This window comes from Sciurus vulgaris (assembly GCF_902686455.1).
Source record: "Sciurus vulgaris genome assembly, chromosome: 1".
NCBI classification, from domain to species: Eukaryota; Metazoa; Chordata; class Mammalia; order Rodentia; family Sciuridae; genus Sciurus; species Sciurus vulgaris.
In genome coordinates this window covers 29,335,100-29,351,203 of record NC_136461.1, presented here as the reverse complement: position 1 = coordinate 29,351,203, position 16,104 = coordinate 29,335,100, and the positions used below count along the sequence as shown (strand labels likewise).

The window sequence follows — 16,104 nt, the reverse complement described above, 5'->3', positions numbered from 1 at the left end:
AATGCACACATGAATAAATTTGAATAAACAAATGAACATGAACATATGTATGTATATATGTGTATATGTATGTGTTTGTACACAAAAATATTGAAAGTTGTGTTAAGGAGTTATAACCTAAACCTGACTGTGTATTGCTATACTAGGGTCAGAAAAAAAGTCCTAAACTTGTTCCCCACAAATATGACTCAGAAAACTGTCTGTCCATCCACTTGTTTCATGGTTGCCATAAATTAATTTTACTTTATCTTCATAATTTATATTTTTCCAAGAAAAATTGCTAATATAATCTAGTGCTGGGCCTTAGATCACATCTTCTGAAGAATGACTGTCCCTAGACACAAAAGGGGACTATGGTCCTTACTAAAAAGATTTCACAGTTGGATGTACTTGGCACACACCTGTAATCCCAGTTCCTGGGGAGGATGAGGTAGAAGTACCACAAGTTTGAGTCCAAAGTGGACAATTTGGTCAAAACCTGTCTTGAAATAAAATAAAAGGGCCGGGACTATCGTTTAATGACAGAGCACTTGCCTAGCATGGTCTAGGTTTAATCCCCAGTACTGTAAAAAAGAGAGATTTCATAAAATTCTCATTTGTATATCTGAATAAGCTTTTTTAAAAAAGAATATTATCATTTATTGAGCACCTAATATAACTCTAGTGCTTTTATTTATATAACTTCATTTAATTCTCACAAAACCCCTAAAGATATGATTTATCATTGTTCACATTTTGTAATTGAAGTCATCAGGATACAGAGAATTTAAATAATTTTCCAAGGTCATTCAGCTTAAACGATAGTGCCAGGATTCAAATCTGAATATTTCTGACTTGAACTTGGATTGTTTTTTCTCTACACCAGGCTGAATGTAGCATAAAGACTCTTTTTCACTGTCAACTAATTGAGTAAATGAGTCTAAAGTGATGGATAACTACAAAAGAATCTTTCGGAATCTGGCTTTCTTCAAATGCATATGAGGTAGCAAATTTCTTTGAATTTTGCTTTGTTTGGGCTAATACCGAAATGAAATTATGTGCTCTTAACATATGCCAACTTGTAGAGAAAAAATGAAGCTCTGAAGGGAAGATGGATAGGTGAGGAAGCCAGGCTAAGATGATAATTCCTTGGGACACACAAGGATACACCAAGTCCTACAGAGTAGATAGCATCTGAATCCTAGAGCTCATGTGGCTTACAAGAAATAAAGAGCATTCATCTGATCAGTCAAATATTCATTAGCCTCCAACTAAGTATTTACTAATAGGTTACCTACTCTCTGGGACACAAAAGTGGAGTCATGGAGATGACAGATTGACAAACGCAAATAATCAGAAAGTGTCAAAACTAAGTAGAGTGTGTCATAAGGGCAAAATAAGTCATTCATCTTAAGTGATTTAGATGATCAGGAGAAATGGTGAGCTGGGGAGATCAGGAAAGTTTTGTAAAGAGATGGGACTTGAGCTATGCCTTCAGGTGTGGGTAAAAATCAAATAAGTAAAAATATGTAGAGTGTCTCAGGTAAATGGATAGAATGGATGGTCTATAGGATACAAGACTGGAAAGATATGTGCTTCAAGAATGTGGAAGCCAAAGACTGGGGGCACAGAAATAGAACAGTTCTGAAGGATGCCACCACTTGATTCTTCAGATCAGGTGGCTCCTGTGTTGTTTGGAGGTAAAGGATGAACACTCACAGAAAGAAAAATGAATGCGTACAAAAGCTCAGGAAATTCATCTTGGACACCCAAGTTTTAGAAGGCTACAGCATAATTTATGACTGCTTTCTCTCCCCTGTGGGAACCATGTGTGTACATGCTGTCTATCCAATCATACCAGCTCTCTGCTCTCCTAACAGAGGGGCCTTTGTTCCAAACAGCAACGCTCAAAAGAGAAGGAGTCTGATAAAATCACACTGAGATCAGTACTCCCAGCTGGTGCAGGGGCTGATGCCATTCCACAACACACCCTACAGGAAGTCGGCTGAGATACACAGCTGATTGATTTCCACAGCAGGAGACTTGTGGCAGGGTGGGGTAGGGACTGGTCAAGCATGGAGAGAATTCTTTAGCCACTGACTCAAATTAGTTCACCAAGATCCTGACTTTATCCAACAAATCTGTATAAGTCACTCTTGGAAGCAATACTATTTCTTAACTGATTTTTGGAAAGGGGGAGGAAAACCACAGAAGCTTCCCCAGGCAGCATTCTGCAACTATTTTATCAGTTAACTCTTATAATGGAAAAAGGCAAAAATCAAATTTCCTATCTTCCTAGAAGTGGGCTAAGTTTTTTACTGTTAAGGGACTACCCCATATGTTGTAGAATGTTTAGCAGCACCCACTAGATCCTAGAAGCAATTTCCACATTTGTGACAATAAATAATGTCCCTTCAGGGGAAAAACTGCTCTGGGTGAGAACCACTAGGATAGCATGAATTTTGGTACCAAACAGATCTCTTCAATCCCAACTTGAGCATCCACTTGCTAAATGGCTTGAAGAAGTTATTTTTACCTTTTCAAATCTGTTTTCTTACCTGCATTTAAAATGTCTGATTTACAGCGGGATTACTAGAGGTCATTTAGACTCAGGTCTCTCTTGCAGTACTTAAATTACCACTACCTCTGTAATTCTTTGTGTCTATTTCCCATTGTTAACCAGAGACTGTCTGCAACCCTAGCACCCACCCAAGTACTAGCATAGTAATGCTCAATAAGGATGGATTAAAAGGATCATGGAGTCCCTTCCCTCTAATCCCGACAAAATGATCTATGCAACATCATTATGTAGCAATTTTCTCATCTCTGGGTAGCCCAAAGTTCTGAAAGATCCACATTTGAAATAGTAATACTGGCTTGTGAGGATCTAAGGATTAAGAGTGTTCCATTAATCTTGCACAACCAATATCAGAGGCTCACATTTGAAGAGCAGCACCTGGTTGTGGCAGTTTTGTTTTGTTGGTACCAGGGATTGAACCCAGCACTCAATCCCTGAGTCACATTCCCAGGTCTTCTATATTTTATTTTAAGACAGGGTCTTGCTAAGTTGCTTAAGGCCTCCCTAAATTGCTGAGGCTGGTTTTGAACTTGAGATGCTCCTGTCTCAGCCTCTCAAATCACTAGATTTACAGGCATATACCATCGTGCCCAGTGTGGCCAAGTCTTAAAGAAGGTGGATGGAAGAACATTCTCTTTATAGCTACATTTTTCCAAAGAATAGCTGAGACTTGGGCAGGTCTCAGGAGACAAGAAGCAGCCCTTTGGGGCAGTGATGCTTTGGTGCAGTGTCCCGACTCAACTACCTGTGAGACTCACCTATTTCCTAATAAAGTATCCAACAGTGACAGTCAAGGTCCTTCAGCATGACTCATGAACACTTCCCAGAGGCTCACTGCTTACAGCTCATGCACTAGCAAGTTAGCTTGAAAGTGCACAAGATCCTTGTGACAGGTTCTTGCTATATTCAAGGCTGGCCTTGAACTTCTGGCTTCAAGTGATCCTCTTGCCTTAGCCTCCCAAGTAGCTGGGACTACAGGCACATGTCATTGCACTTGGCTCTAGGGTCAAGTCTGAGACCACTTTACAATCACTTCTAGACCCAGCAAGAAATAGTCTAATCTGTGCTGATCTCAACCATGTCCATTAATCAAATATTCAACAATTAATACAAGTTCTGCATAGAGTACATTGCAGTTTTTCCTTCTTGTACAAAATCATATGATGAATATCAGTTGTGAATGCTAGGTGCTGATATAGTATGTGAAGGATTTCAGTATGTATTGTATGTGAACTGATATTCATATGATGATGTGAATATCATATGATATTCATATGATGAATATCAGTCATGAATGCTAGGTGCTGATATTGTATGTGAAGGATTTCAGTAAACTCAAGTTAAACTGCTCATTTTCTTTGGTTTGTTGCTTTAAAATCTCCCTTTGCTATAAAAATTTCCAGATTTTTGTGAAATCTATCCATGCTTTCTTGACAACTTTCCATTTGATTTTACTACCTTCACTGAGGTGTGGGCTTCTTTAAGATGATGTAATGGCTGCAAGTTTGGGATTTTCCCTGTAATGCTTACATTTAAAATACTAAGTGGCAATACTTTAAAAGGGAGCTGGAAAAGGTTCAACATGAAGGAAAAACTTAAAGGACTCAAAGGCTCCTTCGCCTTCTCCCCATGCAGTTGGTATGATAGGGATGGAGAAGATTATTACAGAACATTGGAATTCTTTGGGGGTGGGGGGGTGGGCGGTCACATCAGGGTTATAAATATCAGTGGCCAAACTGGGTTGGCTGCAGAGAACAACTGACATACTATCACCTCCCCTTAAAGGCACAGAACAAGGGAGGTCCCTGAAATATTTCCACAAAGGAAGTTCCTCTTCTCTTTAGAAATGCCTCATCAGCCAAACACCTGCATCAACAACTGTACACAAATTTCGCATGCCAGGGAAAGTGACTAGGGGATTTTGAGCCAGACATAGATTAACACCAGTAAAAATAAAGAATCCAGTAACTAGTCTAAAGGAAGGTTGACTTACAGGCAGCTCTTACTACTAAGGAGTCATAATCAGATTATGGGAAGACCCACTTGCTATAAAAATATATATAGTATCAACTAGTATCCATTCTAACTGAATCCTATGTGTTCCACACATAGGTGGCAATTTTCTTCAAGGGCAATGATTCTCAGAAGGGTGATTCTACCTCCCAGGGGACATTTGACAATGTCTGGAGACATTTTTGGGTTGTCACAAGTGGGAAGTTACTATTTCTAGTAGTTACAGGTCAGAAATGCTATTAAACATCCTATGCACAAGACAGTCCTCAAAATAAAAAACAACCCAGTCTGAAATCTCATAATGTTGGAGTTGAGAAATCCTGTTGTAGGCTATTTTCTTTACTTTCTTGGATCTTAGTTTCTATTGAAGTAGCCTTGTTTAAGAAAGAGGAAAAAAAGAAAGAGGAAAAAAAGAAAGAAACAAACAAGGAATGCCAAGGGTCAGCATAAGGCAAGGGAGCAGGGGAAAGGGTGCCTACTTATCTTGGCTGCTATAAAGCCATGGATAGATACCTAAGCCTCCAAGTGATAGGCCATACAAAGTTTGAGCTCCTTTCTCTCCTGGGGCAGGTAGATAATGCTGACCTCATTTGCTTTATTCTTTAGTGACTTGCTTTTAGTCACTAACTGTCAAAACCATAGATGGGCTGATACTGCCTTCGTAATCATTTGAAAAGAAGGAGCAATTACCTCCGTACAAATGGGCAGTCTTTCTACTCCATGTTGGGCCCTGTCTTCCATGGGTTTTTCACATGTGCTCACACCTGAGTTTGCTAACCATGAGGCAAAAAATTAAATCAAGTTTTGTTTGTACCAAGAATTAAATTCAGGGGCGTGTAATTGCTGAGTCACATTCCCCCAGTCCTTTTAAATTTTTTTTTTTTTTTTTGGAGACAGGGTCTTACTACATTGCTTAGGGCCTCACTAAATTGCTGAGGCTGGCTTTGAACTTGCAATCCTCCTGCCTCAGCCTCCCCAGCTGCTGGGATTACAGGTGTGTGCCAGCATGCTTGGCTAAATGAGGGGTTTAAAAGACTTTAAAAATTATTTATTTATTTTTCGGTGTAGTGGATATTGAACTCAGCACCTCATGCTCTGAGCTATCCCTAGCCCTTTTTATTTGAGACAGCATTTCACTAAATTTCACAGAGGCAGGCCTTAACTTGAGATCCTCCTGCCTTAGCCTCCCAAGTAGCTGGGATTAAAGGTATCTGCCAACATACCTGGCTTAAAGGATTTTTCTTGTTCTGATTTCATTCTAGGGTATCGAGCTCCCCCAGATAAAAGTTGCAAATGTATTAATGAGTCCCTGACCTTGAGTTCGGCTGGCCTGAATTAGGAGTGAGAATAATCCAAGGGAAGCCTGCATCCTACATCCTACCAGCCCAATTCAGCCAGGTTTCTCTCTTTCTTTTTTATCTTGACCCTCCCCTCCCCCACATCCCCCTGCTCTTCTTTCTCTTACATGAACATAGGGGTGCTCTAACCACTGAGTTACATTCTAGGCCCTTTTTAAAAAATTTTTATTTTGAAACAGGGTCTCACTTAGTTCCCCAGATTGGCCTGGAACTTATTATCCTGCCTTAGCATCTCCAGTATCAGGGATTACAGGCAAGTGCCACCACATGCCAGTTTCTTGATGCTGCTCGCCAATATGATGCCAAAAGTATCACCCACCTCCTTCCTGACAAAAAAGGTCAGCATGGTTCCCGTGGGGAAGCAGAGGCACAAGGGAGGGGAAGAGCTAAGACTCAGAATGATCTCAATTCTTAACAAGTAAAACCTACCCTGGGAATTTCAGAATGAGGAAAGCCTCATTCTGCTATCCTAAGATTAGATTTCCTTTTTTCTACCCTTCCCATTAAGGTCATACTGGGGGAATTCTTCAGCTCACACTTCAGTAATGTAAACACCCCTCCCTTCTTGTTAGTCTCCTGTTAGGCACATATAATTCTGTTTCCTCAATAATCAGAGACTCTCACATTTAGGAAATGGAATTTCCTGAAGAGTTTATCTGGTCTTTTCCTCCAGTTGTCTGAACACATGCTCAATATTCTCATTATGACTTATGGAAAGGTTTTTTCCTTTCTACTTTCAACTGAGAGCTGAACCCAATAAAGGCTCTAATTCAGGTTGAGGTTTTTGCCTTCTTAGAGTGGAAAGGACTCTTTCTCATAGGTTCCATCGCTTGACCAGATTTCTATAAATTATTCAGAGGGACCAAGGGAAAGCCTTTACTAGGAATGACTTTTAGTTTTTCTGTGTTCACTTAAAAAAAAGGAGGAAAAAAATTTTCCAACAGACTAAATGAAGCTGCATGGATTTATCAGCCCTATTGCCCAGCCCTAAGCAAGTCTGGAAGTTCTTCACAGATCTGACAGTCTGTCTATTTTGACCATCCCCAGAGGAGTTAGCCAGGTCAAAGTAGAGCCTGTGTTTCTGTTTCACATATTCATATCCTGTTCACTTATGCAGATTCTGTGTTGAGAATATGTTCCCATTAAAAAAAAAAAAAATGAAGAGCTGAAAACTTAAAGCTAATGCTGTTTTTAAATATTTATCATTTGTTTGTTTTGAGGGGAGCAGTTATTGAATCTGAAAGAAGAGTCATCAGTCTGATCTATGTTGGACTACACAGCATATTAACCCAGGAAATCGACATTCACAACACGGAAATGACGTCCTCAGAAAGGATCCAAAAGATCTTCCCTTTTTTCAGCCTCTAGGAGGCTGTGGAACTGACAGTTTTCCCCTCTCATTGTTTTCACTTCCCACGAACTCAGCAGGAGATCAGCCAGGAGTATGCCCTTCCCCTCCTGACCACAGACCTTTGCTGGGAGGAGGCAAAAACTTCCCCAAACTTTTGACCTCCCTAGTAGGTGGACTGGTAAAACAGGACTTCTGATTTGCACACCCAACTCTAGGGGGGACACCGATCATTTAATAGCAACTAGCTATTGACTTAATGATGAGTCATAATAGGGTGCTTGCTCTTCAGCTCTTCAGCCAGGTTTGCTTTGTCAACACCAGACCTCTGCACATAAACACTCTGCCAGTGCCTGGCTGATTGGTCCCAGCCTTCATATCCATGGTATTCATGGTAGGAGGCTTATTCTTAGAAGCCAATGAAATGTGACCAGCAACTAAGCAGCTACTGAACTCTTGAGCACTATGCGGTCTACCTCATAGTTAATACAATTTTAACAGGCTTATTTGCTTCATTTTCTAGCTCACTAATGATTTGAAGAGAGGGGGAAGGCTGCTACAGACTGACCCAGTAACAGCAGAACAAAGCAATATCAGTAATACACTTGGTATCCTTGGGGCAATGGTTCTAGATCAGATCCCCTGTGCCCCAGATACCAGAATCCATGCATACTCAGGTTCTTTATATAAAAAGAATAGTATTTGCATCTTCCCATAGCTTTAAATCATCTCTGGCTACTTATAACACCTAATACAATGTAAATGCTATGCAGATAGTTGTTATACAGTATTGTTTTAAAATCTGTATTATTTAACTTTGTATTATTTTGTATTGCTATTTTTTATTATTTTTCCTCCTCTGAAATATTTTTAATACATGGATGGTTGAACCTGTAGATGCATAGAGTCAACTGTAATACTTGCCATCATGGGAAAAAGTACTTTGAGTCTAGGAAATTACCTCCCCCAGTTATGTACCTGTACATATAACCAATCCAACCAGGTCAACACTGCAGAGGCCCTAAACAAGCACAGCAATTTAGAAACATTTAACACAGAGCAGCCCCAAACCTCTCTAATATCCTTGAGAATATGACCACAGGGGAGAACTGCACAACATTTTTAACATTAACTTGTACTCATTAAGAAAAACTTATACAATACAGTATTGAGAAAATTAGTCAAAATTTAAAATAATTTCTACACAAATTAGAATCTGGTTAAATGAGACTATTTTTGAACCTACAAGGATAAACTTCAGCTGTCTAGGAAATTTATTTAGTTGCTTAGACCATTAATTCCAATAAACCAGTTCCAGGTCAACTGGATAATAGACACATGTCTGCAGAAGAGAGTCTGTGCTCTCCAGGAGCTTCCAGCAGAAAAGGAAAGAAAAGCATGCCAGATGACAAGGGAAGGCCACACTGCTACCAGAGAAGGGGTGTGGGTGTTTTGAAGAGGAACAAACGTTGCCTTATGGGCTTGAATTTTATCTATTTATTCTTTCTTATCAGAATGCCCCAAGAAACCCAAATAGGATCACTTGCTCCAAACTGTACTATCTCCAAACATGATAAGGGGGCCTTCAGCCAGTGTCCCACTTTAATACAGAATGTCCCTTAAGCTCCTAGCCGGGCCTTTCTGAAACAGTCACCTTTTTGCATTTCGATTTTGTCTACAAAGGTGTGACCCTTCCAGGAAACATATGACTCTGACCCTGATGTCAGCATCCCCTCTCTATACACTATAAAAGGAAAGAATTCCAGCTGGGCACAATGGTGCACACTTGTAATCCCAGCAACTTGAGAGGTTGGGACATGAGTTCAAAACTAGCCTCACCAACTTAGTGAGGCAATAAGCAACTTAGTGAGACTGTTTAAAAATAAAAGAGCTAGGGATGTGGTTTAAGAGTTAAGCTGCTGGAACAAACTGCTGGAAGTATCCTTTCTACATCTGTTCCATGTACCATGAAAGACAGTGGCAGAGTGAGGCATTTTAAAGTATTTAGCAAAGAAAACTCTAGGGCTAAAGGTTCAAGAGTTATTAGTGAGAGCCTAGACCCAACAGGCAAGACCATGACCAGCAAACTGATACTTTGGGGTCCAGTTGCCTGATCATTATGTTTTATTTATTTATTTATTTGTTTATTGGTTTAGCGATACTGAGACTGATCCCAGGAGGACTCCAATACTGAATTACATCCCCAGCCTTTTTTATTTTTTAGATACAGAGTCTCACAAAGTTGCCAAGGCCAGCCTTGAACCTGTGATCCCCCTTCTCAACCTCCTCAGTAGCTGGGATTATAGTCATGTGCTTCTGAGCCTGGCCTGTCATTTTAATTTAGACTCTAAAAATCTTAGGACTAGAAATTCTGACTCAGGTAAAGAACTAAAATATTTCTGCGATTAAGGTAGTATTTCTCAAACCCTCCTACAGGCAAAGAACTTGAACTCTTGAGGAGCCTGGGGTATATTTTTAAGGTGCTTTCTGTTGTCATGTTTCATTCAATTCAAATCATGAGGATTTTACATCTTATTCCATAATACATCAATAAAATGTCAGTAATTTCTCCTGAAATCTGTGTAAAATCAACACTTTAGAATATGGGCCCATGTTCATCTTATGGCTTCTCATAGCTCAATTTGAAAAACAGGGACCAGAAAACATCTTCTCTGCAGTTACCAACACAGTTAATTTGACATCAAGAACTCCTAAGAGGAGATTCTTAGCAAAAGAGATAAGACTTAGATATTTCTTTCTATATCCTTAATTTGTTATAAAAACTGAAATAAACCACAATAGAAAAGTGTTCAAAACAGTCTACTTAGAAGTCCAATAGACTCTTTGGTCTTCGATGTACTTTGGAGGTAATAAAAGTGAGAATAGCAAGGATAGGAGTGACAATGCATATTCAGCTGGAATTCAAGTTACAAGCAAAGAAATACACATAAGAGATAGAAAAAGAAAAAAAATAAGGCCGAGACTTACTTTAAAGTCTGCTAACTGTTGGTTGATGACATCTACTTCAGTCCCCACTACCCACTGGAGTGCCTCTCCCTCCTCCGCTGCTGTGGCTGCATCATTGAGGACTTTCAGTTTCCTATAGAAGTCCTCTACTCGACCCAATGTTAGCTCCAGCTGTTCCTGGCGAGCTTTCCCCCTCTCTGATAATTTGCCACACTGTTTATTCAGGGCTTCTAGCTCCCTCTTGAGACCTAACAAGTCCAGAGTCCCCTCTTCTTCCAGCATTTGTTGGCACTCTGCTTCAGAGGCCTCTATGTCAAACTTGAGGGACTGTATTTTGTTCAGGAAGAGTCGTACATCCTCAATTTGGGATTGGAGGCTATCCGTGTCTCTGCCGATAGCACCCATGCCATCTAGCTCATCATCCAGGTCCGCCAACTGAGAAAACATTTCTCGGACACGGCAGTGAAACTGGCCAATCCCCTCCAGCTTGTTTTCCATTGTCATGCAACCACTGTTCACTCTTTGTTTCACTTCTAGGAACTCTTGCTGGGCGACCTCAGCTTGATGAAGAAGTTGGGACGCATCAGATCCATCTGGGGCATCTTCTACCAGTCCCTGAGTGAAGTTCCTCAGATAGTCTACTTGAGACTCTAGAGCCTGCAGCACTTCCTGTTGAGCTCTTAGCTTCTCTAGGTTCTTGTTGCTACAGGCTTGAGAGCCCAGTGCATCAAAGATTTCAAGTTGATGTTTGGCTCCTTCAACCTTTCTTTCAATATTCTTAAAGCTTTCCTGAAACTCCTTGAGCCTCTGAGTCATTTCTTCGAGCAACCCAGTTTTGGCCTGTAGCTCTTCTGTGATGGCATCCATCTTCTGGTTGATCTCAGCCTTCTCATCTCGGATACCATCCTCATCAGTTTCTGAAGAATTAATCAGAATGTCAGCAGCACTATTCAGTATTTCCAGCAGGGAGCGGCGCTTTTCCACCTCATTCAGCATAGCCTTTGATCTCAGGAGACTGGATTCTAGTTGCACTGAATCCAGAGTGACCCTTAATTCAGACATCTTGGCTTTACAATCTTCTATCCATGGCACAAGGTCTTCCACATGCCACTGATACTTCTGAGCTTTCTGCATACAGTCCTTGAGCCTGGATTGTCTGTCTGCAGTTTTTTTACTAAGCTCTTCCCAGTGGCTTTTGAGTTCAACCAACTGATTTTGTAAAGTCCTTTTCTCTTCTCCAGGGGGTACAGAAAGCAGCAGAGATTCCCCCTCGGCCACAATCACTTCATAGGAACCACTGTGTTGATTAAGGCTTTTCTGAAACTCTTCATTCTCCTGTAGCTGAGACTGTAGTCTCTCCAGTTTTGCAGAAATTGGGCAGCTTTTTGCTTGCTGGCTTTGTTTGTCATCTAACCAGGTCTTCAACTCATCAAACATTTGCTGGAATTGCTGGGTGCTGGCAAGAGCTGACTGGAGTCTGTTCATGCGATCAGCTGAAATGAGAAAACGAAATTGAAATCAATCAAGCCTGAACATGGCATTTAAAATGTTTGCTGAGAGTATATGGTATAATCTCAGGGGAAGGGAAAAAAAGGTTAATTGAGAATCTACCATAAAAAAGGCATACAGCTAGGCTCCTTCACACATTATATCTTATTTAATATGAACTTTGTAAGGTGACTTGAATACTTCTAAGCCTGTAGAAACTGAAAGCCATATACATTTCCAGAAAAAGAGGCAATAAATCAATGACAAAATTTTTCCTGTGTAATGTCATCATAAGATGTCCAGAGAACATTTTAACTTTGCATATATGGGGTATGTGCTTATGTGTGTGTACGCCTGTAATATAAAGAAAAGAAGTAGGTATCAGTGAAACTGTGCAAGTAACTCCACCTATTAGTATATGGACGGGCATGAATGTCTACCTGTTGGCTGACATTGTATCAGAGTTTTTATCTCTAGAATTGTGCTATGTGAAGTTATACATACTGCCAGAGTTCAGTGTGTAATCTAATAACCGCAGCAGTTGTTGCTGTCATTGGATGAAGGAACAGGTAACACTAAAAGTCCAAAAGCTACTTAAAGGTCATTCTAGATTCCTGTGGCTACTACTAAGCCATTCCTTTTTTCTATTGTCAAGAGTGCGTTCCTGGGGGTTTTCAAGATGGCGGCCTAGAGGGTGGCTGCATTTCATGTTGCTCCAGGACTCAGGATTCAAAAGAGGAGATATTGGGACGCTTGGGACCAACTCAAAGCAGCCGGGTGACTCTCACACCCTGGGGAGGCATCCCGGATGGGACGGTGGTCCCGGAACGCAGGAAACTTTGTGAAGTAGAGCTGCCGGCGAGACGCCCCTCCCCCCGCTGCAGCAGTGAACTCGGACAGCTGGGAGCGCCGTAAAGGAGGCCGCTCGGCACAGCGCTGGGACTCGGAGCAACCACTGGGGCTCAGGCGGCTGCCCAGGGGAAGAGTGGCGAGGAGAGCTGTGTGGACTCAGGACACCGGGGCCTGCCCTGAGGAGGAGGAGGAGGAGCGTGGCCACTTGGATTCGGAGTGACTGCACCAGAGCTACAGGCGGTTGCCAGAGGAGAAGCCGCGCGGCGAGCTGTTTAGACTCAGAACGATGCTTCTGAACCCCGGGGCCTGCCCTGAGGACGAGGAGGAGGAAGAGGAGCGCGGCCGCTTGGATTCGGGGTGACTACACCAGAGCTACAGGCGGTTGCCAGAGGAGGGGCTGCGTGGCGAGCTGTTTGGACTCAGACCACTTCTGAACGCCCGGGCCTGCTCGGAGGAGTAGGAGGAGGAGGAGGAGGAGCGCGGCGGGTCCTTTGGACTCGCAGTGACTGCATTAGCGCTCCAGGCGGCTGCTCAGAGGAGAAGGCGAGTGGTGAGTTGTTTGGACTTAAAGTGACAGCTCCTGAACACAGGGGGGCTGCCTGGAGGAGAAGTGTGGTGGGACGCTTGGTCTTGAGTGGCCGCACCAGAGCTCCGGGCGGTTGCCCAGAGGACCCGTGCTGCGGGTCACGTGGACTCAGAGCCACTCAGAGCGACTGCTCCTGAACACTCGGGGGGTTATCTGGAGAAGGAGGAGGAACGGGGAGGGTCACTTCGACTCGGAGTGATTGATTGCCCAGGGCTACGGGTGGTTGGTGGAGGTGGAGGCACGCAGTGAGTTTCTTGGACTCCTAGTGACCCCACCGGAATACTGGGCGGCTGTCTGGAGGAAGAGGCGTGTGGCGGGTCTCTGGGATTCAGAGCGATTGTACAGGGCCCCAGGTGGCTGCTCAGAGGAGGGGCCGCATAGCCAGGCGATTAGGTGCAGAGCAGGGTCCCAGGATCTAGGAGGCTTCTTGGTGGAAGAGCCGCACAGAGATAGGCTTGGGGCGGAGCGAAGGTTCCAGGCCTGCGGGCAGATTCTCTGAGGAAGGGCAGCCTAAGGAGAGTCATCTGCAAAGGGTGAGGCTCCTAGGCCCAGGAGGTGGGGCCGGGCCCCTGGGAACTTTGCAAAGGAAGGCAGCCCAGCCCAGGCGGTAGCTATAAATTGAGGGGAACCTCTAGGAGGGAACTGACCAGTGAGACCTCCCAACCGGGTGAGTCTTCCCTGCTGGGTGAGGTTTCCCCACAAGGACGGTAAAACCAGAGACTCAGGCCCAAACAGGCCTTGCCTCAGCCCACAGCCTAGGTCCCCTTTGGATGACCATTGGTCAACAAGTGGAGGCACCTCTGCCCACTAGCAGGGATTATACCCCACCTGAAGGCCACTACTCCTAGAGAGGCAGCTTTCTTGTGGAGCACCGCATTATCAACTTCCTCCAAGACTTCAGCCTACTGAAGGCTAAGGGGGGATATATATAGAAATCTTCAGGGACATTGTAAGTCAATAGAGGAAATCTGCAATATCTCAGCGGTCCTCTGATACCTGAACAATATGAGAAAACAAGGAAAGAAAATGCTGCAAACAAATCTAGATGTTACATCAATAAAACCCAGTGACAGCACGGCAGAAGAAATGACAGAAAAGGAGTTCAGAATGTACATAATTAAAATGATCAGAGAAGCAAACGATGAGATGAAAGAGCAAATGCACGCACTGAATGATGAGATGAAAGAGCAAATGCAAGCATTGATTGATTGCACCAATCGACAGTTAAAAGAGCAAATACAGGAAGCAAATGATCATTTCAATAAAGAGTTAGAGATATTGAAAAAAAAAACAAACAGAAATCCTTGACATGAAGGAAACAATAAACCAAATTAAGAACTCCATAGAAAGCATATCCAATAGGATAGAACACCTGGAAGACAGAACCTCAGACATTGAAGACAAAATATTTAACCTTGAAAACAAAGTTGAACAAACAGAGAAGATGGTAAGAAATCATGAACAGAATCTACAAGAACTATGGGATATCATGAAAAAGCCAAATTTAAGAATTATTGGGATTGAAGAAGGCCTAGAGAAACAAGCCAAAGGAATGAACAACCTATTCAATGAAATCAGAAAATTTCCCAAATCTGAAGAATGAAATGGAAAATCAAGTTCAAGAGGCTTATAGGACTCCAAATACACAAAATTACAACAGACCCACACCAAGGCACATTATAATGAAAATACCGAACATACAAAATAAAGACAGAATTTTAAAGGCTGTGAGAGAAAAGATCCAAATTACATTCAGGGGGAAACCAATACGGATATCAGCAGATTTTTCAATCCAGACCCTAAAAGCTAGAAGGGCCTGGAACAACATTTTTCAAGCCCTGAAAGAAAATGGATGCCAACCAAGAATCTTATACCCAGCAAAACTTACCTTCAAATTTGACGATGAAATAAAATCCTTCCATGATAAACAAAAGCTAAAAGAATTTACAAAAAGAAAGCCAGCATTACAGAACATTCTCAGCAAAATATTCCATGAGGAAGAGATGAAAAACAAAGAAGCAAATCAGCAAAGGGAGGAATTATCCTAAAGGAACTGTCAAATAAAGGAGGAAACAAGTTGTGTCAAACAAATAAATAAATAAAATTTTAAAAATGAACCAAATGACCGGGAAACCAAATCATATCTCTATAATAACCCTGAATGTTAATGGCCTGAATTCATCAATCAAAAGACATAGACTGGCAGATTGGATTAAAAAGAAAGATCCAACAATATGTTGCCTGCAAGAGACTCACCTCATAGAAAAAGATACCCATAGACTAAAGGTGAAAGGATGGGAAAATCACACCATGCACATGGACTCAGCAAAAAAGCTGGAGTATCCATCCTCATTTCAGATAATGTGGACTTCAAGTCAAAGTTAGTCAGAAGGGATAAAGAAGGTCATTTCATACTGCTTAAGGGAAGCATAAATCAGCAAGATATAACAATCATAAACATCTATGCCCCAAACAGTGGCTCATCCATGTATGTCAAACAAATCCTTCTCAATTTCAGAAACCAAATAGACCATAACACAATAATACTAGGTGATTTTAACACACCTCTCTCACCACTGGACAGATCTTCCAGACAAAAATTGAACAAAGAAACCATAGATCTCAATAACACAATCAATAATTTAGACTTAACGGACATTTATAGAATATACCATCCAACCAAGAGCGAATACACTTTCTTCTCAGCAGCACATGGATCCTTCTCTAAAATAGACCATATATTATGCCACAAAGCTAATGTTAGCAAATACAAGAAGATAGAGACACTAGCATGTATTCTATCAGATCATAATGGATTGAAGTTAGAAATAAATGAAAGAGTAAAACACAGAAACTATTCCAACACCTGGAGATTAAACAATATGCTATTACATGATGAATGGATAACAGAAGATATTAGGAAGGAAATTAAATT

At 41.8% G+C, this 16,104-nt stretch overlaps 1 protein-coding gene and 1 long non-coding RNA gene across 13 annotated transcripts in view; one reads left to right on the top strand and one right to left on the bottom strand.

Moving 5' to 3' along the window:
- MACF1 (microtubule actin crosslinking factor 1) overlaps nt 1-16,104 on the bottom strand; it is a 342,663-nt gene that overhangs the window by 81,876 nt on the left and 244,683 nt on the right. For all 12 annotated transcript variants that reach the window (XM_079112948.1, XM_079112960.1, XM_079112953.1 and 9 more), the window contains one exon: nt 10,265-11,736. In XM_079112948.1, the coding sequence (XP_078969074.1) occupies nt 10,265-11,736 (1,472 nt within the window). The remainder of the gene's footprint in view (nt 1-10,264; nt 11,737-16,104) is intronic.
- On the top strand, nt 2,391-4,974 carry LOC306645816. Its single transcript, XR_013759732.1, has 2 exons — nt 2,391-3,744; nt 3,859-4,974. It is a non-coding gene; the product is annotated as an uncharacterized lncRNA (long non-coding RNA).